Below are 27,465 nucleotides of genomic sequence, written 5' to 3' on the forward strand. Positions count from 1 at the left end.
AACCACACAGGATGGTCTGAACATACACATTTCTAACTAAAAGCGGTTACGGCACGTAGTCATGTCCTAGGCCTGTAGCTTCCTTGACCAAGGTCAATCTTTACCTTAAGTGGACCTGTCATCTTTTAAAAGACAATATACCTTTGAAATGTAATCTTTTCCAGGTCCCTCAGGGCACACAGACCCATCCACACCAAAGCACTGGACTGTGGAACACCTCAGTGTTATCTTGTTCCCCCAAGAACCATCTCTGTGTGCTGTACATGATAAGTATTAACTATCCTGCACCCAGCAATACAGAAGAAGTATGTGTCTGTTTTACTTTTAATCCAACTCCAGAGATTTCCCTGCTTTGCTTTCTCCCGCCTCCCTAATCTACCACCAATGGATTTCATGTGACCCCCTTATATCTCCTACTTCAATTCTCATGTATAAAATGAGTTGCAAAACTGCCATTCTTCAGAGCATTTTCTCAATCCCTTGAGACGTTGTTTCCTGGGAATTGTCAGTTTGGCTCAAATAAACTCACAGAAATTCTCTACAGGTTTGGATGTTTCCTATGACATTCCTATAGCCCGCCGTGGTTGGTTTCTGTGGGGGTACATTCTGAGGCAGAAGCTTGTAGAAGTTGCAGGAATCCTCGAAGGCAGTGGCTCTCCACTTAGTCTGGGCACCAGAACCACCTGTGGAGCTTTTAAGAAATGAGGGTGCTTGGGCTCAGCCCCAGGCCCCGAACAGCTGCATTTTCTGAGCCAGGCCCAGGGGAGGGTGTTTTCAGAAGTCCCTCCGGTGATTGTAAACCCACCTCTCAGGAGGTCACTTCGCAACATCCTTTGTAAGCAAGAGTCTTGGATCAAAAGGCCCCTTAAAAGGCCATATACCCAACAGATGCTTGAATTCCCCCACAACCTCCCATTGAGTCTGTGGAATAATTTTTGATGTCCTATCACATAACAGACAAAATAAACAGCACTTTAAAAATAAATAATTTCAGTCTGGCTGGGTGGTTCAGTTGGTTGAACATCGTCCTGTGCAGTGAACAGGTTGCAGGTTCCATTCCCGGTCAGGGCACATACCTAGGTTGGGGATCGAAGGGGAGGTGACTGTTTTTCTCTCACATGGATGTTTCTCTCTCTCTCTCTCTCTCTCTCTCTCTCTCTCTCTCTCTCTAAATCAATAAAAAATATCCTCGGGCTCTAGCTGGTTGGCTTAGTGGATAGAGTGTTGGTCTGCAGACTAAAGGGTCCCAGATTAGATTCCAGTCAGGGGCACATGCCCAGGTTGTGGGCTTGGCCCCCAGTGTGTGGCGTGTAGGAGGCAGCTGGTCAGTGATTCTCTCTCATCATTGATGTTTCTCTCTCTCTCTCTCTCTCTCTCTCCCCCCCCTTCTTCTCTGAAACCAGTAAAAATATATTTTAAAAAAATCCTCGGGTGAAGATTAAAGATAAATAATTCCCCCCCCCTGACATTTTTCTTGTAAGCTCAAGGGGAAAAACATAACATTATTCCCTTTCTCCTACTTGGCCAATTTTGCCTTCTTCCTGTCCTGAGACTAGGGCTGCAATTTAGCATGGCTGTTTTGGTACCAGAGCTTCAGATTATTTATTGCCTTGTTATGCCAACGCATTTTGTTTTCCGTGCACACCGCCGCCCCCCCCCCCCCCCCCCCTTCTCCAAGTCTTGTTGGCAGACAGCTCTGGGAACAGTGTCAGATAAGCAACTGCTGCCAGGACGCGGAGCATAAACAGTTGTTACAAACTCAAAGCCTATTTAGTTTTATGTTAATTTTTAAATTCAGACATGGTAGTTTTTTTTTTTAAAATCATTGTTTTTTGGATCTGGCACATACAACTGGAACAGACAACCAGATAATATGGCTAAATTAAACGGGCAATGGGATTGTTAGTATGCCTTTCATAGCAGAGACCCAATGTGGGAAATCTTGTGGCTACACAGCATGCTTCCCTGTGACAACAACTAAACATTCAAAGTCTTTATTTTTCCATTTCATTCACCCCGTTGATACCAGTTAACTCTCATTCCATCTTTTGTTTTTTTTGCTGTTGCTGTTCCAGTTGTCATTAAAGGAAATTCCAGGCAATAAAAAAGCATACAAAACCAAAACACATTGAGGGTTTTTCCACCTTCACTTTTTACATGGCCATCTATAAAATAACATGGACATTTTTGGACACAGAACCAAGGCTGAAGCTGAGTCAAAACGAGAGGAAATACCGAGTGACCTCTATTATGTACTCATTCAAAAGAAAATCACGCTGTGGGCTATGCAATTTAAATTACTGTAGTTGCAAAGCACCCCAAGTCCTCGTTTAAGGAATCTTACAGATGCAGTTAGTTATTTCAGGAAGTAGATAAGAAACCTAAAGACAGCTTCATTGAGATGCAGTACGAGCATTTTAATTTAAAATGGCACGTCTGCTGGAATTCTACTTACTATATTTCAGCCCATTTACATGACAAAGAGACAACAATGGAGTGGCGATCCCATAATTCTTTTCTTACCACATCCTTTTAGTATTTCTACGAAAATTTTTTTTAAAATAATCATTCTTTGTGACACAAAAGAATAGCGTTATTAATAATAACAAAAAGGCCACTAAACAAAACTGCCTTTCCAAAGGAGAGAACTGGTCTCCCGCGTGGGGTGAGGAAGGGGAATGAATGCTCCTCTTGCTGCCTGGCCAGCAGGTGGCACAGCCCCCCCACTTGTCTGGACCACAGCCCCTGGAACTCCAACTTCGAGCTCTGGTAGGTCGGCAGCTTCCCCATCTGAGTAGCTTCAGGAAAGTTTTAGCTAAGGGTCACTCCCCTCCCCACTTACTTCCCTGACTCCCACTTTGTCCTATCCACCCGCCCCCCCCCCCCCCCCCCCGCCCTGCCAATTTACTGGAGGACTGAATGCTATCAAGGAAATTGAGTTAAACTTCTTTACTGTGAGTCCCTCTGGAAGGCAGGAATTATAATCCATCCTCCAGCCACAGAGAGCATGATATTAATCCAGGTTCCTTTGGAATGCATCTAGAAAAAGAATGGGTGAGATGCGGGGCAAATCTACTCTTTACCATGCCATTTTTTTCCTCCCTGGCTTTATTAAGGTATCATTAACAATTAAAAATTGTATGTATTTAAGGTGCACAAGGGCTGGGGAAGGGGAATGGGGAGATGTTGGTCAAGGGGTACAAAGTTTCAGTCTTTTTTTAAAAAAATCTTAGTTAAAAAAAATCACAGGCTAGTCTGGAAAAGACAAGCATCACATAAAAGGTAAAGTAGAGGTTTGAGAGTTAGATCTTACCTATTGGAAAGTTATTTCTCTAAGTTAAGCAGAGCCTACTTCCAACAATATAATACACATATGTTTTTCTAAACTTAAAAAGTTAAAGTAGAATACACAAAGTGGCCCTTTGGACCATGACTCCCTTCCTTCTTCTTAAAGTTACCCCTAGTCTGACTGCTAATAGCATAGAATAGTTTTGTCCCTTGTTTAACTTTAAATGAATGAAATAATAGAGTACGTGTTTTTTGGAGATTGACTTATTTTGCTCAAATTTTATTTGTGAGCAGGAGTTCCAGCTGTGCAGCAGCTAGATTCTCATGTCTCCGAGAAGGCAAGCATTTCTTCTGCAAGATACAAGTATGTCTATTGCCTGTGCATGAATTAATCTGACACTATCTTCTTTTTTAGCTGGAGAGGCAGGTGAAGGTGGTAATTGCCCAGGGGTATGAAGGAATGATGGAAAATCTGGGAGAAAAACAAAAACGATAGAAAGGGCAGATTGCTCTAAAGACTAATTTTGTTTAGATAATCATACTTCTAAGGTAAGACTTCATCTCAAATATCTTTTTTGTTGTTGTTAATCCTCACCTGAGGATACTTTTCTATTAATTTTTAGAGAGAATGGAAGGGAGGGAGAGAGACAGAGAGAGAGAGAGAGAAACATCAATGTGAGAGAGACACATCGATTGGTTTCCTCCCACACACTCCCTGACCTGGGCGGGGATGAGCCTGCCACCGAGGTATGTGCCCTTGACCAGAGTCGAACTCTCGACCCTTCAGTCTACAAGCCAAAGCTCTATCCACTGAGCCAAACCATCTAGGGCATGTCAAATATCTTTAGGAATTTGTTCAATCAACCTAACCTCCAGCTCCCATATCAACAGTAAAATGCAGTAATAATTGTCCTCCTTTCTCCCTTCCCTGTATTACATACACTTTGCGCTAAATGTGTATTAAATGTACCCTGTATTAAATGTGTTCTAGGCTTTTTAGCAGAGAGTAGCTAAAGTCTTCTTAAATAGATGATTTCATTGGAATAGCCAATGCACACACTATGAAATCTACAGACAGGTACGATGACTAGCTACCGAAGAAGCCACTTCATCAACCAAGAATAGACTGCAAGCCATCACAAAGTGTTCTGAATGCAAGAAAAAACCCGTGGGCTCTCAGCTTGGCATAAATATGAAAGAAGTGGTTTTTAGACTCTGGAGGAAGCAAGCACTCTGCAAACAGTGACAGATTTGGGAAATAATCAAGCTTTCAGTGTGCGGTGCGGGAAGACACAATTCACCTCTGTTTAAACGCCTTCAAAGACATGCCCAAGTGGCCAGCGGCTTCTCTACACAGGCAAGATTGAGACATCAACGTTTGCAAGGGGAAAACTCACATCTTTCCTAAGAGAGGGCAGATCCTAGTTACAAGCAAAAAAAGAAAAAGAAAAAGGGATGAGAAGCATAGTTGGGGGACAGGCGCGGGTAGAAATGGGAAGCTCAGCTAGAACAAATCCATGGGAAAATAATAGGAAAATAAAAATAAAGGTTTTGAATAGAAAAGGAATGGGTGTTGTGTGCAGCGGGCAATTGACGAGAGGAGAATCAGGGCCCAGGAAATTTTATTCTGAAACCGTAAGATCCCATTCAAAATGCTTCATTTCATTGGATTTCAGTATTTGCACATGTGAAATGGAAAAAGTAAAACTGCTATGCTTTCATTACTTGCAAATGATGTATTTGTCTCTACCCATTTGTCTTCTTGCCTGTCTACATCAGTTTTTAGATCTCAAAATTAGTAGTAGGACTTAACCCACTGTCAATTTAAGTGATTGTTCTGACACAGGAGACCAAACTGTTCTCAAATAAATAAGCAGTTCAGCTCACTAAATCTGCATTTCACCAGCCCACCTCGTTCTGACCTGAGCACATGCCTTCACACGGATCTCATTAGTCCTCAGCTCAGTTTGTCCTCCTGCTTTCGCTACAAGGTAAGAGGACCTTTTGTGATGCTAGGACATGGCAGGTGGCATTGGCCAACGCCACAGGCCCATGGTTTAGGAAGAACATTTGGCTGATAGAAAATATGATCTCCAAAGAAGATCATAGTCAGTGAGGCTTATTTATAGCTTCTGACACAGAAGGTTTCAAGTATAGAGCGAACATCACTGTTAACACGAACTTGAATGAACTCAACAGGAAAGAGAACTCGAAAGGCTTGGATTTTCCCCCCAGGTCATCAATGGTCCTCTTTTCTGACTGCAGGGTCTTCCCCTCTAATTTTTTTTCCCCCAAAAGAAATGATGGTCCAATGTCTCTGAAGCAATATAGACCCTAGTTTCCAGAGCCTTGTGGGTGCCCAGACATGGGCATCATGGACATAAACACATCCTCTTCCACACTTTTCAGTCCGTACCTCTTCAGACTTCACCTCCCTCAGCGGTATCTCCAGGAGCCCACAGAAGACTGTTTATTAGGTGGGCTAGTTTGCTTACTGCTCATGTATGTACTTTGCTCAGCCTTTGTTCCTACCATGTCCCCACCTGCAACATTCTCTCACTGAATCCCACCCTGCCAACCCACTAAGACCCACGGCTAGCCCCATTTTTCTCCAGGAAGCTCTCTGTGAATATCTAACCCTCAAAGCTACCTTCTCCTCTCTGAATAACAGTTTGGGCTCTTTTATAGAATGCTGGTTAACCATTTTGTATTATCTCTTCATTTGTTACCTGTTAGTTTCTCCAGAGTATTTGAGTTAGGGACCTATTGAGCTAGGAACATATTGAGTTAGTGAGAAACCTAGTGAGTTAGGAATAAACCTATTTGAGGTAGGGATCAAGTCTACCCAGAATGGCAGATGGGGCTACTTTTTCTAATTTGTCTACCAGAAGAGGTTCTTTCTGTTAATCCACACAAAGGCACAGTATACACCCTCTCCTTCCCTTCTAATCAATTTTAGACATGCTGGCATGGAAAGATACCATGGAAAGATGTCCATAAGGAGAGAAATAATCTCCCTAGAGTCCTCAGAGTGACACCATTCATCAAATTCTCGTTCAAGAGCCCACCATTTATTTATTTATTTATTTATTTATTTATTTATTTATTTATTTATTTTTAAAGTACTTATTTAATTGATTTCAGAGAGGAAAGGAGAGAGAGATAGAAATATCAATGGTGAGAGAGAATCATTGATCAGCTGCCTCCTGCATGCCCCACACTGGGGACTGAGCCCTCAACCCGGGCCTGTGTCCTCACTGGGAATTGAGCCGTGACCTCCTGGTTCATAGGTCAACACTCAACCACTGAGCCATGCCGGCCAGGGCCCACCTTTTTTTATGCTGAAAGTGACAAAGCCTTCCAGATAAAGCAGAAGGAAGCAAAGGAAAAGCCACCACATTCAAATTCTGAGCCAGATGGTTCAGCAACAATTGTTCAAAGTTTTAGAAATACAATCAAAGATACAGTCTGAGCAAAGGAAGACAGAAAGGCCAGGTGAGCTGGCTAAAGGAATTGCAGAAAACACAGAGGGGAAATTCAGCAGGTGGGAGGCAATGACTGCTTCCCACACAAACTGTACCAAGTGGAGCCCTGAGGTAAAAGAGTAAAGAACCGAAAGGGCAAAAGAAAGAAACGGTGCCCCTTGGGGCACACAGATTCCCTCTCTTTGCCTGGGAGGAGTTTCTGTCTTTGGTCCTTCAGTAGGTCATGCTTGCTGTGGAGCAGGACCACCGAGAGGAAGGGGTGGTAGTCCTAACCCGCCATTTAGTTGGGGTGAGTCACTTGATCTAGTTATCCTGTGCAAAATGGAGATAATACTACGTCTTTCATTCATTCGTTTGTTCACTCACTCTCCATTCACCAGATATTTATTAAGGTCCCACTGTGGGCTAAGCACGAAGGAGCACAGTGGTTTTCGCCCTTCTGCAGAGCCCCGATCAACTCACAGGTTTGTTAGAGAAGAAAAGTATCTTTGAACTGTACAGCAATCTACTATGGAAAGTCTCTTCATTATCCATGGCTTCCACTCATGATCAAGCTGCGTGACCTGGGCAAGTCGTAGTTTTTTCTAGGCTATCCTATTCTCATCCGTGAAATGAGAAAGTTCCCATCCTAAAACTTTGGTATTCCAAGCACATATGAGGAAGTCCAGATTTTTAGGTTCTTCCGGATCATGGCTTGCTAAAAGATTGTTATGAAACAGTGCAGATATATAAAAGGGTAAGACTAATATCACGACCCCTTGTGCACCAACTACCAAACTTAGGAGGAGAGAAACATTACAAGGAGCTCCACTGCCGGCTCCCTCCTTTTCCCCAGAGGAAATAACTCTGATGAGGTTGATGTTTATTCCTCTGAATAATGGCCTTTCTAGGAAACCTGGTGTGTGAGTAAGAATGGTTCGTCACCGGGGCGTTCCTGACGAATGAGAAGTCATGACAGTGTTATGTCAGAGAAAGCTCAAGCGCCGGCCTGTTCTCTCCCTGCCACCCACAAAAACCAGGTGGCAGGCACTCCCTAGAAGGTACCTCGTTTTGTATTTACCTTGAGGGCCTTCTGCGCAGACTCACTGGATCCAATTGCGATTAGGTTAGGCCCAGCCATGCTGCAGGAACTCTTCAAATGCAAAGTGTCGGCCACCGGGACTGTGGAGACCGCATAGTCCTATGCAAATAATAGAAACGAGCGGTTGGGCATTGCAGAGTCATTCTGAAACCCACTTAAGCCTGCCTGAATCACGCGTGCTCCTCCGGAGGCTGCCCGGGGCCTGAATATCTGGAAGGAAAGCTGGAGCCCCCAGGCTTTGGTATTGCCAGCTAAATGAAGACTGCTTCTAAGAAGAAAGGGCACAGCTTTCTCCCAGATGTGTGACTGTATCAACAGCTTCGTTTGTTGATCCACGGAGTAGGCTACTCTGAAAGGACATGCCTACTTATCCTATGCAAACTGGAGCCTCACGTCTTCAGGGGGAACAGAGCTTCGTGGGGGTTCTATCCTGTCCTAAGCAGTCGGGTGAGCCAACCTGCGAGTGGCCAACAGAGTGAAGGGAACTTGAGAAGATGTGTGCAACCCCTAGCACAGCTTTCAGCAGCCACGCACATTCCAATCTGAAAAATCCACATTGCAGGTGAGAGTCCATTGGGTCGCCAGATTTTTTTAAAAAAAGTCATCGATTGTGCCATGAACACTTAGTGGTTGTCTGATGCTATAGGGTGTCCCCCCAAAATGTATAAAAACACTGTGAAAACTTATAAAGGCAATATTTACTGAAATATATTTCATTTTCGAAATGGAGCTATCAGAAAGTGTGCATACATTTTTTGGGACACCTTGCATACTGGGAGAACACAGATGTCCGTGATAACCTTGTTGCTGCTGTGGTAGCTCAATAAAGGCTATTTATTGAGAAATCTGAATTTGGTAGCTTCTAAAACTTCTAACAAACATATAAATATTAGGAATTAGTTTGCAAAGCCAGTGACATATACATACCATTATTCATGACCTCTGGGCTCAGTGGGTCTGAATATTTATGAATTACTCTGTGCCAGGCATAAATAGTCTTTCACCTACCTTAAAAGTATCAGCCAAGATTTCAGCACCTCGTTGATTTGTCCTTTTGGAGAGACCCACAAAAAATTCTCTGCCTATAATAAATGACATGGAACACAGTGAATGGGTGGCCCCCGTGACAGCACCCTGATCCTTAATCTATAAATAATGAGCTTAGAGCATCACACCGTTCTTTCCCACCACAGAAGGCAGGTGTACTCATCCTCTGCTCTTTTTACACAAATCTGATTTCAAACTATTGACCTTAGAGAAATAAACCTTTTCAAAACCATAGAGATGGAGAGTAGAATAGTGGTTGCCAGGGCTTGGGAGAAAGGGGATCAGTGGATAAAACGTTTCAGTTTGGGGACAGAGGAAAAAGTGCTGGGATGGATGGTGGTGATGGTTGCACAACCATGTCAATGTAGTTAATGCCTCTGAGCTGTGCACTTAAAAATAGTTAAATGGTGCATTCATTTAAAAATATATTTTATTGACTTTTTACAGAGAGGAAGGGAGAGGGACAGAGCGTTAGACACATCGATGAGAGAGAAGCATCGATTAGCTGCCTCCTGCACACCCCCTACTGGGGATGTGCCTGCAACCAAGGTACATGCCCTTGACCATAATGGAACCTGGGACCCTGCAGTCCCCAGGCCGACGCTCTATCCAGTGAGCCAAACCGGCTAGGGCTAAATGGTACATTTTATGTTATGTATATTTTACCACAATAAGAGAGTTAAGTTTTTATTTAGGAAACAATAGAATAAACATAGGAATTTTTAGTGGCAGATTGACATGTTTTTGGGTAATGGTATGATTGTGTTATCCCTTAAGAAAATTCACTACATACAAATCAAAACTTAAGTTAGGGAAAAATCTTTTACTTGACAAAAGTATGACTCACTTTATTTAAAAAGTTGAAAAAAAAAACCCCATGAAATTTCCTTAATTAAGATAAAAATAGATTTATAAATTAGACATATAATTTTTAAGAAAAACGTTTACTGCATTAAGCAAATTCAAACAAATTTATAATAGGGCTTGCACACTATTTCCATTTTCAAAGTCTAAGACAAGGTAGGAAGGTACAAAGAAAAGCAAAATGCTTATTTCTTTAAAAGTAAGTTGGACTTCTGTTTCTTGCAATATGGCAGGCTAGATCCTCTAAATGGCCTTCCTAGTAAAAAAGAACTGGTAAAAAGTGCTGAAATTGAAACAAATTTGTTTTGATTGTATGTTTCTTATATCATTTTCTGCTATACCAATTCATTCTCTGTTTCTGCTATTACTCATTTGGCATTAAGCCAAGTCAATTTGCATTGATAATTATTTAAATTTGTCTTGCTAACTGGGAAGAAAATTATTTGCAAATGACACATCTTGAATTAAGAATCTTTTAAATACAAACCAGATATATTGTCACACAATGAAAAACCATGCAACCCATAAACTCACATTGTAGAACAACATAGACAAGACTTACAAAATGACAGGTACATATTGATAACAGTCTTATTAAAAATGTGCAAATGCATGCATACAAAAGTGCTAAAAGGACATACATCCAAATATTGAAATGTTTATTTTTGAATGAAAGTTCATTTTTGTTTTTTTCTTCTCTTTGCTGCTTTTCTGAATTTTCCAAATTTCTTGCATTTAGCATTTTTTACTTTGGTAATTAAAAAACTATAGTTAAATAAGTGACTATGAGCCCGATATTAGAAATATTTTTGGATAGGAAAAAGTAACTACAATTATACCTGTGAATAAGACGTCTCCACCATCTAAGGTTGCATTTTCATCTTTCATCTCTACTATATTGAGCTGAAGTTTTTCTAATGCTTCTTTCATCATGTCAACCTGTTGAAAATGATCCAGATTAATATCTTAACATTTTCTAAAAGAAAAACCAATCATCTAAAATGTCTGAACACTGAATCATGCTCCCTTGTGCAACCACACGTGTGTGTGCACGCATACACACACACACACACCTTTGTGAATATATGGCTATATGTAGTATAGTTTGGATCAGCCATGGTCATTTGCAAAATAAGAAATTATCTATTAAAAATCATCCTTTTCATCCCCTTCTAGCTCAAGCTTAAGTCAATATTATAGTCCCTTCTTCTGTTGGAAGGTTAACTAGTTCGGACACTTTGGGAAGAGTGACTACTTAGGATACTGTTGGAATAGCGACTAGTTTGGTCATACGAGTCAACAAAGGTGGGAGGCAGAACAGCCAGTCCTCCTACCTTTCCCAGAAAGTACAAGATTTCATTGTAAATGTTAAGTAAGGATGGCACACACATGGAGTGATATGTGGAAGGACTATCAATGACAATAACCAACACCTTGAAATCTCGGCACATAGACATTGTTTTCTATTCAAATATTTTCTAAAAATGTCAGAACGTCTAGGGCTTCTTTGTAAATCTGAACTGTTATTTAAATTTAAACTGGGTCCCTAGAGGTGATTAACAAATACAATGATTGCAATCAAACCAAAGCATACGTGAAAATGAGTTTCAGGGACTTTCTGTAAACCCAGGCTGCAGTCTCAAGCACAGAGATATTCTGGGCTAAACTAGGGAGGGCTTTTCTTGAGGTTCACTTTAATACAAGAAAACAATTTAAGGCATAACAGATGTCCTTTGAACTTCACAACACAATTCACGTCCTTCTAGCGGCGCAACAGAACAATTTAAATATTTCTGAAAGGTCTGCATAACCTTTAACACAGTAAAGACATAGATGGAGAAGACATGAGTAGCTAAGGGAAAAACAGGAGATCACATGACATTGGGAAAAGCAGGGAGTGCTGCCAAAATACATGCCAGTTCACTTAGTGAATTGTCAATGAAGAGTTAGGAGACATAAACATAGCAGAATAACCTCTAGAGCAAGCATGTCAAACTCAAAGGCTAACACGGGCCAAATAAATGAGGCATGTGGCCTGCGGGCTGCGAGTTTTACGTGCTTGCTCTAGAGGAGCGGTTCTCAACCTGTGGGTCGCAACCCCTTTGGCGGTCGAACGACCCTTTCACAGGGGTCGCCTAATGTGCATATCAGATATTTACATTATGATTCATAGCAGTAGCAACATTACAGTTATGAAGTAGCAACGAAAATAATTTTATGGTTGGGTCACAACATGAGGCACTGTATTTAAAGGGCCAGAAGGTTGAGAACCACTGCTCTAGAGTAATAAAAATATGGAAATACTTTGACAACAAGCCTGACATTCGTGCAGTTAAAAAAGGTGAAAAAAGGATACAAAATAAAATAAATACATCATCTCATCCTTGTCCTGGAACTCATGTAAAAATTCCATAAACCAGAGTGACTCAGAACAATAAAAAATTATTTCCGTGGATGCGATGGTCTCAACGTTGTAATAAAAGGGTCTAGTGACCTCTTTTAACAGCAGGATAGGGTTTTTTTTATGGAACCGGAAGTGGAAATCACTGCTATAGCATAAAAAAAGAAGCAAAACCAACATTTACCAGGACTTGTTGGGCAGCAGTGAACCCAGGAAAACACACAACGGTTTCCTTCTGGCATTGCCTCTGTGTCTACGGAAAATTCATTCTGCTTAGAGAGATCATGAGAACAGAGCTACTGTTACCCTTTGTTTCTATTCTGAATGCTACTGCTCCTGTTAGAACAACATTTCAAAGGTTACTCAGAATTCAGCAGTGACACATTTTGGTGTGAAAAGTGTACATGTAATATCTCAATTTAGGAACTTTATTCAACTCTTAAGTGTTTAAAGAGAACAGAAGTAGGGCGGCTAACATATACCAGTTTCAGAAATAATGTATTTCTTTAAAAATCCTATGACTTTCAAATTAAAAATTTAGAGCATAAAATGCTTGTGTTTTTTTAAAAGTTAAAATAGCTACTGACATTAAAAAACTGGCTTTTGGCCCTAGCTGGTTTGGCTCAGTGGATAGAGCAAGGGCCTGCGGACTGAAGGGTCCAGGGTTTGACCCAGCCAAGGGCACATGTCAGGTATTGAGCTCGATCCCTAGTAGCGGGTGTGCAGGGGGCAGCTGATTAATGATTCTCTCTCATCATTGATGTTTCTTTCTCTCCCTCTCCCTTCCTCTCTTTAATCAATAAAAAATATATTTAAAAAAACAACTGGCTTTTGTACAAGGGCATTACTTTCCACCCCTTTAAAAAAATATTCAGTGCTAGCTATATAAACAAAGTCATCAAGGTAGGTACAGACCACAAACACTGATGATACTATATTACTTTCAAAGCTAAGGGTATGGACAAAAAAAAATTTTGTTTTAAGCATCACGTCAACAGTTTTGAAAATGGCAGGACCACATGGCATCAAATCAGCAATGCCAACCCCCGGGGGATTTCTGGAGAAGAAACAAGAGAGGCTCAGCCACAGGCTGTCCATGGAGAGCTGCATACTCTTGGCACAGGGGTTCCATGAAGCAAGCTCAGCTGCAAACAAGGCCCAGCATTGCCCTGACACATGGACCATAGCACCCCAGCTACTCTGGCAGTTAAAACACTAAAGATGCCCTGGCTGGGTGGCTCAGTTGCTTGGAGCATCGTCCTGTGTACCAAAATGCTGCGGGTTCAATTCCTGGTCAGGAAAACATACCTAGGTTGCAGGTTTGATCCCGGTCAGGGCGAGTCCTGGAGGCAGCCAATAGGTGTTTCTCTCTCTCTTTCTCTCCCCTTCCTCTCTCTCTAAAATCAATAAACATATGCTTGGGTAAGGATGTGAAAACAAACACTAAATGTAACGGTAAAAGTGGTATTTTTTGCAGGAAAAGATCCAAACTCTGAGCCTTCAAGAAACAGCCCATTCTGTGGATACATAGCCATAGTTAATGTTGCCTTAATTAACTTTCAAAAAAGAAAAACGAAAAAAAAAGGGCCAAACAACACACCCACCTTTCACAGAGACACCTTACAGAGTAGAATTTAGCATTACTCAGGGTGGGGGGCACTTTCAGAAAAACAGTATTAATTCCAAAGGCTGAGTTGAATGGATCCGTTTGGCCCATGAAATTAGAAAGAAAAAAGGGTAAATGAGAAATGCCTTAATTAACACATTGCTTACCGCTCACGAGCTTTCTCGTGTTTCGCGCCCCATCTGTTAAGGACCGCTCACGAGTTATCTCGTGTTTCGCGCCCCATCTGTTAATTAAAATATTGTCCATATAATTTGCATCCTTTATTCTAAAGATTACATTTCTTCCTTCCCTTTTCACTCTACATGCTTTGTTTCATCTATTTACTTTATACTGTAAAAATATACTTTTTACCATATTTCTTTTTGCCCCAAGTTTTCTCCTCCCACTCTGTGCTACAGATCCCTCTCCTGGCAGCAGTGGGTTCAGATGACCTCTGCTACTTCCATTCACCCAACTCACACATCTTTCTTGCAAGAGCTGGTGCTAGTTTTTAGGTAATTATATTTTCCTTTTCTTTTTCCTCCCTCCCCCCTTTTTTTTCTGGAGTACTCATGTAAAAAATGTAGTGTTATTGGTTACACACTCAGCCCCTCCACTGGGAATGTCTCTGTAGTATAGTGTTATGATCAAGGGCCTGGAATTCAAATCTCTGCTCTGCTACTTATTAGCCAAGTGACCTTAGGTTGTTGAGCTTTCTGAACTTCAGTTTTCTCGTTGCTAAAATGGGTGCTTAGTCATACCTATACCAACTTCCTAAGCTCTTCCTGACCATTAAATACATGTAAAGCATTTAGTACATAGTAATTGCTCAATAAACATTAGGTATGTCTTCTATTATTTTGATGAATACCAGGTTGTGTGCACCCAGTGACAAACACTTGTACTATGAAACTGACCCACAAGAGAAAGCAGTTTCTTTTTCTTTGTACATTTGGACAAGTTTCTCATATTTTACCACCACATGACAGATCCCATCTGCTTTCCAGTGAATTAAAATCACAGTCTTTTCTGCAAAGCCAATGTAAAGTTAGAACACCAACACGGAGGATACATTTAAATTTAAATCATTCCAATTTTATTTCCTCCCAGGTCCTGGAAGCTGTCAGGCTATGTGGTAGATTTCTTGTATACCTCTGCTTCGCAATAGCCCCTGGAGGTACTACATAAGGTGGGAAGTGGGCATGTCTGGTAAGACATCCCACAGGCCTCAAAAGAGCGTTAGGCAGGATGATATAGAATGATAACAGTTACTAAAGGCATTATCACTCTAAAGGACTCGGTCTAAAGAATTCCCCCTTTTTCATTTTTTTTTTAAGATTAAAAATTTTTAATATTTAAAATTAAATCTTTATTGTTGAAAGCATTACATATGTCCTCTTTTTCCCCCATTAACCCCCTGTAGCCACCCCCCACCCTCACCCCAGGCGTTCACCACCCTATTGTCTGTGTCCATGGGCTATGCATATATGTATACAAGTTCTCAGGTTGATCTCTTCCCATCCACCCACTTTCCCTCTGAAATTCCCCAGGCTGTTCTATGCTTCTATGTCTCTGGATCTATTTTGTTCATTAGATTCCACATATGAGTGAGATCACGTGGTACTTGTCTTTCTCTGGCTTTTTCGCCCCCCTCTTTCTTAATGCCTAGTCTCCTTTTCTTACCATTTCTGTTCTACTCTCTTCTTACCTTCTTTATGGCTCTAATATTTTGTTCCTTGTTTGTCCTATCATGATTACATCATCATCCTGTCTTCTCATTTCACTCCTGTGGGGTTCCCATGGTGAATAGAAAGAACTGGGGATTTGAACTGATACCTGAAAGGCACTGATACAGCAAACAGACTGATACATGAAAGGCACCTAGTTCAGTACCTGGCACATTATGATCAAAACTAGTAGTTGCTAAAAACAAATATCAAACAAATCAGTAGTTGCTGATATCATTTTTATTATGCCCTAAATTAACTCAGTGCTAGGTTTGGGTTACCTTTCAAAAATAAATAAAAGATAAAAACATACCATTTGCAGCATTAAAAAAAAAAATCTATTGATCCCACCTATCCTGTTGTTCTTGTAAAATTTCCCCCAAAACAAATATAAAACCTTATACATTTATTATTGGGAAGCTATATACATAATAGCTTGTAACAGCGCCATAATTAGTTTAATACTTTATTTAGATGCCAATATGGTCTAGTTGGCCCTGTCTAAAGTTGACTTTGCTGGGCATACTTTTAAAATGTCCAGTTTGGATGTTTCACAGCTTCACTTTGGATATGAATGTTCTCATGAGGCCTATTGAGCTGTCTGTGCTGAGGTTCCATTAACGACCTGCACCAACCTCTGTTTGCCAAGCTGCTTTCCTTCAGCTGCTTTGCTGGACTAGCTGCCAGAGCTTATGACTACAAATGAGGCCCTCAGCTTTGGCCCGTCTGCAGCTGATGTGTCTCAGTTCTGCCCTGCACTGGGAGCTGTGCCGTCACCATCACCACTAGGTTTTCAACGCCATTTGAATGTTCTGAATCCCCTTTAACCCAATGCATTGTCAGAGCTTTAAAATCACAGTGTCATCCTATTTATATTCGTATCCAGCTCCAAAGAGACGAATAGCAGCAACACAGCTTTGTTGGTAGGGGAGGCGGTTTCATTTCCTCCACTTGTGGCTGATGCTGTTTTGCCGTTAGTGTTAAGTGTGACGTGCAGATAATGCTGAGGAGGCCACTCGAGCAGCTGAGGTGATGTCTCTAGAAAGTCAAAGGGCAGCTGGCTTGGAACCTGCAGGTGCATCCAAGTTACATTGTGTTGTCCTGGCTACATTCAAAGGCCACGCTTCATTTGTTTATTCATGTTCTTTGTTAACCAGCACATCTTAGTTTGTGAGGCCACATGGACTAGCACATTTGGCTGATTTTATAATAACTAATACTTAGCACCTATTTCATGCTTTCACATATATTTTCTCACTTGATCAACATTTCAGTTCAACACTTAGTGGATGCCAATGTTTTTTAAAACCAGCTACAAAGATAAAAAACAAACCTACAAAACCATAATTCCTGTCCCTGGGGAGTTAATAATCTAGTAGAGGAGATATACCTCTCACAATCTGGGACCCCTCGGGGGATGTCCGACTGCCGGTTTAGGCCGGATCCCTGTGGGAGTCAGACATCCCTCTTGCAATCCAGGACCGCTGGCTCCTAACTGCTCACAGGGCCTGCCTGCCTGATCGCCCCTAACCGCCTCTGCCTCGGCCCCCACCGCTGCGGCTTCGTCTGGAAGGACGACCAGAAGGTCGTTTGGCTGTCCAGTCTAATTAGCATATTATGCTCTTATTATTATAGGCAGTGACCATAAAATAAAATATTTGTTGGGTGTTCACAATAACTCCGAAAGGTGGAAGGGAGGACATTAGTATAAGAGTACCTGTTTTACATGGGTGAGCTGAGGCTAAGGGAGGTTGACTGACTTGCTGAGTCAAGGCTGCTGAGCCCACACCCATGTTCGTTTCCACTGCACTGTGTAGTTGTGATTCTCCCGAGGCCCATCACAGAGCACAGCCTCCTCAGGACTGCAGCTCATGCCTTCTGTTTCCCAACCCTGTGCGTTTAAGTCCACTGGGTATTATAAGATCCTATGCTGAAGTAATTTTGGGTTCTATGGTATCTTCAAATCGGAGATGGATGGCATTTCTGTATGTGAGGGCCTTAGGATGCTAAGGTGCGGTGTGATTAAAATGCTAAGTAATATGAACAGAATGTACTAACCACACTAGGAATGCTCACCGACTATGGCCTGTGGATTAATTGCCACCCTTTAACTGTGGGATGCTCTAGGTTCATGGTCAAGGAACATTCAATGATTCATTCCTTAACGTCTCTTCATGTGCTGGTTAAATTACTAAAACTAACCAAAACTACAAAAGAAAAAAAAAAAAGAGAATCAGAAAAGAGTCATTTAATATACTAAATGACTCAGTCGTAAAAATTCCTAAGTAAAAACATACTGGAATGCTCTTCTAAACACTAATTTTAGGACAAAGCTCTTAGGAGGAATTTAGTTAGCAATATATTAACAGACATTAAGATAGTCTTCCTATATGCCAGAAACTGGACTAAGAACTCCTACTTAACTTACCTAATCTTCATAATCTGATGAAACAAGTACAAACATTATTCCTGTTTCACACATTGGATCACTGAGGCAGCGTTGCTGACTTGTCCATGATCCTACAGCAGAGCTGAGATTTGAACTGAGACAGCTGTGCCCTGATGTTTGTGTTCTTCTTCTCTATACAATTTGAGATGTCCACTATGCAGTCAAATGAAAATAAATGTTGGAATGACCATGAGGATCTACAAGACCTTTCGATTTATTTGTTTGAACAAAATGTGGACCCAGACATTCTGGAGGTTACAATGAAAGGGCAGAGGCTACAAATTGCAGCAGTCTGAACTTAGGTTTGTTTCTAAAGATCCTCAATTTTGTCTTCCCAAGAATACAAACTGAGGTTAATGAATGTTGGGAGTCATGCCTTAATCTTTCCATTATCTAGGTCAGATTATGAGAAGGAGTTATTTGTGGAAAAGTCTTTAAACAGTCAGCAATGCATTTTAAGCACAGTGAGATTACAAAAGCATATGGGCATGTAGATATACTTCAAACCAAGATACTATACACACTGCAAACCAACCCAACTAATCTGGAATGATGAGAAGGGTTCCTACCACACTGGGAAGTATGGCAGCAGAATTGGAAGATGGTGCCCAAGACTGCCATCCGCTGATGTACACGTTGTGTGAAGATAAGTATCTCCCTTTGAGTGTGAGAAGAACCTGTATCTATGATATCACTGTTGGGATTAGGTTACATTTCATGGCATAGGTAAGAGATTTTGCAGATGTGATTAAGGTTTCTAGTCAGTTGACTTGAGTTAATCACAAGGGAGATGACCCTGGGTGGGCCTGATTAATCAGGGGAGTCCTTCAAAGAGGGTTTCAAAGTCAGCGGTGGAGGAAGTCAGAGAAATGTTCTACTGGTAGGACAGACAGTAAGCAACCATGTTGGGAACTGCCTGTGGAAGGGGCCTGCAGAGCAGCCTCGAGGGACCGGGTTGCTTCCCATTGACAGCCGGCAGAAAAAGCAAAGGAACAGTGGCCTTTGTCCGACAATCACAAGAAACTGAATTCTGCCAACAAATTGAATGGGCTAGGAAGAGCACACAGTCCGGGTAACAATCATTTACGCTGTGAGAGAATAAATTGGTGTTTTTTAAGTTTCTGTGCTTATGGTAAGTTGTTACAACATAAAACCAATACAGAAAGCCCAAATTTAAACAGATTTTTAAAAAAGTATTTGTAAAGGTCTTTTCTCAGAAGCAAAAAAAGTTGAATAAATAAATGTTCATTTTCAAGTTGTTTGTTCAAAATACAGCTCAATGATTCTTAAGCTGTTCCTAAGAATTTACCAAATATACAATGTTTTAAATGAGTTTGGGGTGCCAGACCCACCAACTTCCTTAATCTGTGCTTTATTAAAATGTTGTGCAATTATATTTTGAAATGATGAAAACAAGTTGTAATATTGTTTTCTGGCTACAAATCTAATACATGCTCATAAGAATTAAAATGACAAAGGTATATATGTCATTGTACCAGGTGGGCACATGGTACAATATAATAATACAAAGCAAACATGTGCCTCGAATTATCCCAATCTTATTATTTCCATTTACTGAGTAAATACTGAGCGTCTGTTGAGAGCTAGGCACCATACTAGACAGTGGTCAGTGACCATACACGGCCTCTGCTGTGCAGTGTCCTTAGGGGCACAGACATTAAAGATTCACACAAGTCAACACACAGTTGTACGTTATGAGAAGGGCTTTGAAGGAAAGCAATAGTGTGTTTTGGAAAATAAGAGGGGTACATGTTTCAGGGGGTCCAAGAAGGCCACTCAGAGGAAGTAACACGTAAGCTAAGAAATCAAAATGTTAATAGTAGTTATTTATTCCTGTGGGTGGGTCATCTGGAATTCTTCCTTAGAACCCAAAGGGATTTCTGGATGATACTCAGATCATAAATGGCTCACCGCAGCCTATTAGAGAATGTAGCCAGTCAGCAAAAGCTAAGAACTACATGATTTCACTCATAGGTGGGATATAAGATGACACTCGTGAATACACATAGCAGTGTGGTGATTGCCAGCGGGAAGGGGGTGGGGCGAGAAGGGACTCCTAACAGAAGGCGACAGGGGATTTGACTTTGGGTGGTGGGCACGTGGTACAATATATAGATAACCTAGAAACCCACACCTGAAACCTATATGCTCATGTTGACCAATGTCACCCCAATCAATTTAATTAATTTTTTTTTAAAAAAGAAAATTTATTAAAGGGCGTCTCTATTAGAAAAATGGTCAATAGTACTGGAAAATATGTAATACATTAAGATCTTCAAAAGTTGTTAGAGTCAAGTAAATGTCATTAATCCTGTAATCATTCTGGGAACTGGTGGTATTTATAGGATGGTTAACAAGTTTGAAAGTTTTATAACCGCCTAGCTCATTTTCCTCTTATTGAACTTTTGTAATAAAAACTGTTACATGAATGAGATCTCTTGAAACATTTCCCACAGACTATTAAATAAATATCCATCACATTTTTTTTCCCATTGGTTTCTTGGATTTCTAAACTAACTGGTCTATTTCTAGTGGCAAGTTCTAAAAATTAACCAGGATATTGAGCATCTTGGTTTTCATATTTTTAAGATGAGGGGGCAAAGCTTAAAAATGAGGTCATTTCCAGTTCTAGAGTTCTGAGAGTTGTAGTCCCAAAACAATTTCTGGCATTCATAAATATGACTCTAACTGTAATTCTATCTCCTTCCCATAGAGTTTACTGAAAACACCCCAGACGATTATTCATGAGTAAAGTATTCTCCTGTTTAACCAGATTCAACCAGAAGCACTGAAGCTGGGTATATGAATGAGGGGAAGTTAGGGCAAACCCAAAAGTGGCTAAAAAAAAATCTGAGAAGGGCCCGGCCAGTGTGGTTCAGTGGTTGAGTGTCAGTAGGTCACAGTTTGATTCCCAGACAAGGCACATGCCCAGTTTTGGGGCTTGATCCCCGGGAGGGGGTGTGCAGGCAGCAGCCTATCAATGATTCTCTCTCATCATTGATGTTTCTTTCTCTCCCTTTCTCTTAAATCAATAAAAACATATTTTTGAAAAAATCTGAGAAGGATGGAAATCCTCAGAGGTAAACCAAAAAATTCTGCTAGAGAAAAACTACATCTAGAACATAAGGTGTGTAACACTAACTTATGATACTTACGGGGTTTTCTTGTGTGCATTTATTTATTTATTTATTTATTTTTAGTAATCCAAGATGCTTCTAATTACCTGCCAATAGTGAGAATAATTATTCTATACAGAGCACCCATAATGCCTATCCTATGAGAAGACAGATGTCAGGCCCTGCTTTGTTGCTAACTCCTGCATACTTTCATATATAGTACAGTATGGTTCATAACCTTTGGGCTCATCCTTACCTAATTCCCAGGGTCAATTGTGACCTGAGAAGGAAGGACCTAACAAGCTCCAGGCGGATGCTCTGGGATTCAGCACTAAGTCATTCTTTATGCTTTGTCTCTTTCTAGCCATACACCTGGGCGCTATTATGGTTATTTTCACTGGAGGCCTGCTCTAATAATTTATCCCAGTCTCTTGCTATGAGTAGGGTGCTTCTCTGTGCTCTCCCTAAGGATTCAAGCATTGGTTATACAACCCAACACTGTAGATGAGTTTCCTAGGTGCCCACTATACGTAAATGATCCTTGTCATCTCTCCATCTCTTCTACACAGAATCAATATTGCCAAGATCTGAGAATCCACCTCTTGAAAACTCACAACTCTGACCCTCTTTTACAATTTTAATGCTACGGACTTAACTTATCATCATTAATAGTAAGTAAAATGTATTAAGTTCTGTCTAAGTGCCAAGCATTGTGCTAAGTGTTTTTGCATGGACTGTCCCTTCAGGCATCTCCTAGGCCAGTGATGGCGAACCTTTTGAGCTCGGCGTGCCAGCATTTTGAAAAACCCTAACTTAACTCTGGTGCTGTGACACATATAGAATTTTTTTGATATTTGCAACCATAGTAAAACAAAGACTTATATTTTTGATATTTATTTTATATATTTTAATGCCATTTAACAAAGAAAAATCAACTAAAAAATGTCATAGGTTCGCCATCACTGGACTTGGCTAAACTGGTCATGGCATCTCTATCCCTCTTGCTAGGGACTGGTGCAAATGACATCCTTTTAGCCACTGAGGGGAAGTCTGTTGAGAGGTTCCTGAAGGCATAGAAGTTCCTTTGGACATTGTCCTTTCTCAATATGGTACCTGGCACTGGGGCTTGGCCTGAGAACACAGCCATCATCAAGGATGGCAGGGCAGAGAGATGGAAAGGACCTGGGCCTTGATGACATTGTGAGCTGATGAATCAACCAGCCCTGGAGCCCTGGAGCTCTGAATACAGGGAGGGGCAAAAGTAGGTTTACAGTTGGAAATGCAGAAAACAGTTTATTCTTGTATTCTTATTTATTAACTAGGGGCCCAGTGCATGAAATTCGTGCACTGGGTGGGTGGGGGGGGGAGTGTCCCTCAGCCCAGCCTGCCCCCTCTCATATACTGGGAGCCCTCAGGCGTTGACCCCCATCACCCTCCAATCGCAGGATCGGCCCCTTGCCCAGGCCTGACGCCTCTGACAGAGGGGGACCCTCATTTCCCCCCATCATTGGTTCTGCCCCCAGCCCAGGCCTGATGCCTCTGGCCCAGGCATCAGGCCTGGGCAGGGGACCCCCAGACCCCTCCGATTGCTGGCTCTGCCCCTTGCCCAGGCCTGATGCCTCGGCCAGAGGCGTAGACCCCCATCACCCTCCGATCGCCTGATCGGCCCCTTGCCCAGGCCTGACGCCTCCGCCAGAGGTGTCAGGCTTGGACAGGGGACCCCCATCTCCCCCCGATCACTGGCTCTGGCCCCCGCCCAGGCCTGATGCCTCGGCCAGAGGAGTTGACCCTCATCACCCTCCGATCACCAATCACCGGATCGGCCCCTTGACCAGGCCTGAGGCCTCCGGCAGAGGTGTCAGGCCTGGGCAGGGGACCCCCAGCTCCCCGCGGTTTCAGGCTCCGCCCCTGCCCAGGCCTAACACCTCTGGCCTAGGCGTCCGGCCCGGGCAGTGGGGACCCGCAGCTGCAGCGGCCCCGCAATCGTGGGCTCCGCTTTAGGCCCAGGCAAGGGACCCCTAGCTCCCGGGACTGCCAGCTTCGACCGTGCCCAGCTCCCATCGCTGGCTCCACCCCTACTTCCTGCTATCACTGGCCAGGGCGGCAAAGGCACCTGATTCTCCGATCATGGCTGGGGGGCAGGGCAAAGGCGGCCCCAGGGCTGCCTTTGCCCTGCCCCCCAGCTCTTAGCTCCCCCCTGGGTTTCTGATCACTGTCAGTGGCAAGGGGCTTCTTCCTGCTTTCCCTTTTGCCTCCCTGCATTGTGCCTACATATGCAAATTAACCGCCATCTTGTTGGCAGTTAACTGCCAATCTTGTTGGCAGTTAACTGCCAATCTTAGTTGGCAGTTAACTGCCAATCTTAGTTGGCAGTTAACTGCCAATCTTAGTTGGCAGTTAATTTGCATATAGCCCTGATTAGCCAATGAAAAAGGTAGCGCTGTACGCCAATTACCATTCTTCTCTTTTATTAGTGTAGATTATTGTATTATTTCCCATATGAAAAATTTAAACCTATTTTTGCCCCAACCTGTATATGACATTTTTATGTCCTTAACTATTTTAAATTGAGTTTTCTGTTAACTGCAGCTAAAAGCAACTTACTTATATAACAAAATTGACAAGCAGTATCTAGAGTCCATAATGATAGACCATATTATTAAAACTCATTAAATTCTGATGTAGAAACAACTACAGGCCTTTTCTTTCTTTTTATAATTTGTGGGATGACTTGACATTCCACAAATGATACAATAAGTAAGGTGTGATTTTAACTAGTACCTGCTATTTTGGCTGATAAGAATGCCATCTGTAAGACTAACACAGGCCTGCTTACAGAAAAAAGCAGATTATAACTGATCATTTGTAAAGCCAAAAGTACCCCAGGAAGTATTATATTCCTTAATTCTGTAGAGAAAGCACAAAGAGTATCCCTCCACATATTAGAGTTGGATGTTAACGTTGCAACACTCCTCTCTGAACCAGTGCTCAGATCTGGAGGACATGTGATCAGGAAGGTTAGACAGAAATGCAGGAGGAAAACCCGTGGGCCCAGAGTACAAAGGCGAAAGAAAAACAGCTCCGAGGAAATCTGAGGGAGATCCCTCTCATTATCTGGAGTGGACACAACAAGAAAGTTCTAGATGTTCCAAGGCCCCTCCTCAGAGATGTGGCAGCAAGACGGGTTCCTGGAAGAAGGCTGGAAACAACATTTAGCTTTTTAAATAGAAAATAAGCCAGTCAATGAAAGAAAAATACCACATGATCTCACTCATTTATGGATAATAAAGACCATTATAAACTGATGAACAAAAATAGATACAGAGGCAGAGCAGCATCGAACAGACTGTCAAACTACAGCGGGAAGGCCGGGGAGGGTTGGGGGGCGGGTAAGAGATCAACCAAAGGACTTGTATGCATGCATATAAGCATAACCAATGGACACAAGACACTGGGGGGTAATGGAGGCCGGGGGAAGGTCAAGGGGGGGGATAAAAAGGAGACATATGTCATACTCTTTGTAATACTTTAAGCAATAAAACAAGATTTTTTAAAAAGCCATACACACACACACAGACACACACACACACACACATATCCTATCTAATAAAAGAGAAACATGGTAATTGGTGTACCACCGCTACCCTTCCCATTGGCTAATCAGGGCAATATGCAAATTAACTGCCAGCCAAGATGGCGGCCGGCAGCCAGGCAGCTTGAAACTAACATGAGGCTTGCTTGCTTCAGTGACCAGGACTCCAACATTCCCCGCCTGACTTGCCGGCCTCTGAGCTGGCAGTTTGAAACATTGTAACAAATATAGAAGCTAAACAAAACACCAGAAACCTGCTTTCAGCGAGCCGGGATCTCAGAGCTGGAGTTATACATTGTTTCGATTATAGAACCCAAACAAACCAGATACCTTCTTTCAGCAGCAGAGGCCTCAGAGCTGGAGCCAGAGCTAAAGCTGGCCCAGAATAAAAAAAGAAAAAGAAAAAAAGGAGCAGTTGGGAGCTTCAGTCGGCCTGAAAACAGCCCTCAGCCCCTCACCCAGACTGGCCAGGCACCCCAGTGGGGACCCCCACCCTGAAGGGTGTGTGACCAGCTGCAAATAGCCATCATCCCCTCACCCAGACTGGCCAGGCACCCCAGTGGGGACCCCCACCCTGAAGGGTGTGTGACCAGCTGCAAATAGCCATCATCCCCTCATCCAGGCTGGCCAGGCACCCCAGTGGGGACCCCCACCCTGAAGGGTGTGTGACCAGCTGCAAACAGCCATCATCCCCTCATCCAGGCTGGCCAGGCACCCCAGTGGGGACCCCCACCCTGATCCAGAACACTCTTCAGGGCAAACCAGCCAGCCCCACCCATGCACCAGGCCTCTATCCTATATAGTAAAAGGGTAATATGCCTCCCAGCACCGGGATCAGCGTGACAAGGGGCAGCGCCCAAACCCCCTGATCACCCTGCGGCTCTGTGTGTGACAGGGGGCGGGGCCACAACCTCCCTATCCGCCCTGCTCTGTTCGTGACAGGGGAAGGCGTCCCAACCCCCTGATCAGCCCTGCTCTGTGCCTGATGGGGGGAACTCCCCAACCCCCTGATCGGCCCTGCTCTGTGTGTGACAGGGTGCGGCGCCCCAACCCGCCCCCCCCCCCCAACGTGCCCTGCTCTGTGGGTGACGGGGTAGAGCCATAACCTCCCCATCGGCCCTGCCCTGACTGTGACAGTGGCGGCGCCCCAACCCCATGATCGGCCCTGCTCTGTGGGTGATAGAGGGTGGTGCCCCAGCCCCCCCCCCCCCCCGCCCATGGGCCCTGCTCTGTGTGTGATGGGGTGGTGGTAGGGCGGTGCCCCAATTCCCCTATCGGCCCTACTATGTGAGTGACAGGGGGGAGCTCCCCAACCTCCTGATCGGCCCTGCTCTGTGAGTGACAGGGGGAGCTCCCCAACCCCCTGATGGGCCCTGCTCTGTGCGTGACAGGGGGAAGCGCCCCAACCCCCTGATTGGCCCTGCTCTCTGCATGACAGAGGGTGGCGCCGCAACCTCCCCATCGACCCTGCCTTGAGTGTGACGGGGGGCGGTGCCCCAACCCCCCAATCAGCCCTACCCTGAGCGTGACTGAGGGTGGCATCACAACCTCCCGATCCGCCCTGCTCTGTGCATGACAGGGGAGGCGCCCCAACTCCCCAATCGGCCCTGCTCTGAGCCCGACCAGGGGCTGCACCTAGGGATTGGGCCTGCCCTCTGCCACCCAGGAGCAGGCCTAAGCCAGCAGGTCGTTATCTCCTGAGGGGTCCCAGACTGCGAGAGGGCACAGGCCGGGCTGAGGGACCACCCCTTCCCCCGGAGTGCACAAATTTTTGTGCACCAGGCCTCTAGTATATATATATAAATATATATATAAATAAAATAAAACAACAGGGAGCATGAAAAAAAAAGAAAATTAGGCAGGAGCTAGGCTGGTCTTTCTGCTCTTAACATATAATGTACTAATTCAAATGGTCTATTTCCTTGTTGAAGATAATGATACAACACATGTATTGAGTGACTAAGAGCAACTGACAGAGAACACATAAAAATATGATTTATCACCAAATGCCAAGTGAAAATAAGTGTCAGCTGCCAAAAAGCCTGCAAAATTTAGTATGTTGAGAACTAGGGAACTGACAAATTTTAAACTAATTTTCCCGAAAGTTGAAAACCATAAAAATTTGCTGTTCATGTCGTCCAAAATAAGCACCAGATAGCTTGAGGTGGCCATAATTTTCTATGAAATCAGAGAAGTTGCATGCTGCATTTTTTAAAGGCAAGCAGCCTTAAAGTAAGAGAAATATTTTGGATGTTCAGAACACAATTGATACCTTGTAGGCATTAGGCTGCCCTAGAAGCCTTCCAACATACCCTGTCCCCACCCAACTTTGGGCCTTGCATGGGTTAGCAATACCTTCTGTGTGTTCCTAGGTCCTCCAAAAGTATTCTACTAACTAAAATGCTGGCCCAAGTAGACTCTGTGTGTGTATTGAATGAACAGCTGAACAACTTTGCAAGTTAGACATAATTTCTAGAAATGTGATAGCAAACTTATGTATAAGGCAAACTCTCAAACTTTAGTGAAAGCATAGTAACAAGGTGGGGTGAACTCTTCTAGAGAAGTCTTACAGCATTTCAAGGATGAGGAGGCTCATCTTCATTTCTAAAGATCTCCAACTGAGAAAACGACCCTGGTCTATTCATTACAATAATCACTAACTGCCACTCTTCTCTTTACCTTCTCCAATAATGTCATTCATTTACCTAGTCAATTAACAAACATCTACCCAGTACGTTTAATATATTTGGCACTGTTCCAGGCCATGGGAATACATCAGTGAAGAGAG

At 43.0% G+C, this 27,465-nt stretch overlaps 1 protein-coding gene across 2 annotated transcripts in view; it reads right to left on the bottom strand.

The window, feature by feature from the left end:
- DDAH1 (dimethylarginine dimethylaminohydrolase 1) overlaps nucleotides 1-27,465 on the bottom strand; it is a 135,532-nt gene that overhangs the window by 26,447 nt on the left and 81,620 nt on the right. For both annotated transcript variants that reach the window (XM_036349557.1, XM_036349558.1), the window contains exons 2-4: nucleotides 10,605-10,704; nucleotides 8,863-8,936; nucleotides 7,834-7,953 (exon numbers count right to left, since the gene is read on the bottom strand). In XM_036349557.1, the coding sequence (XP_036205450.1) occupies nucleotides 7,834-7,953; nucleotides 8,863-8,936; nucleotides 10,605-10,704 (294 nt within the window). The remainder of the gene's footprint in view (nucleotides 1-7,833; nucleotides 7,954-8,862; nucleotides 8,937-10,604; nucleotides 10,705-27,465) is intronic.

The sequence above is a fragment of the Myotis myotis genome, unplaced genomic scaffold (assembly GCF_014108235.1).
Source record: "Myotis myotis isolate mMyoMyo1 unplaced genomic scaffold, mMyoMyo1.p scaffold_m19_p_2, whole genome shotgun sequence".
Classification (NCBI taxonomy): domain Eukaryota; kingdom Metazoa; phylum Chordata; class Mammalia; order Chiroptera; family Vespertilionidae; genus Myotis; species Myotis myotis.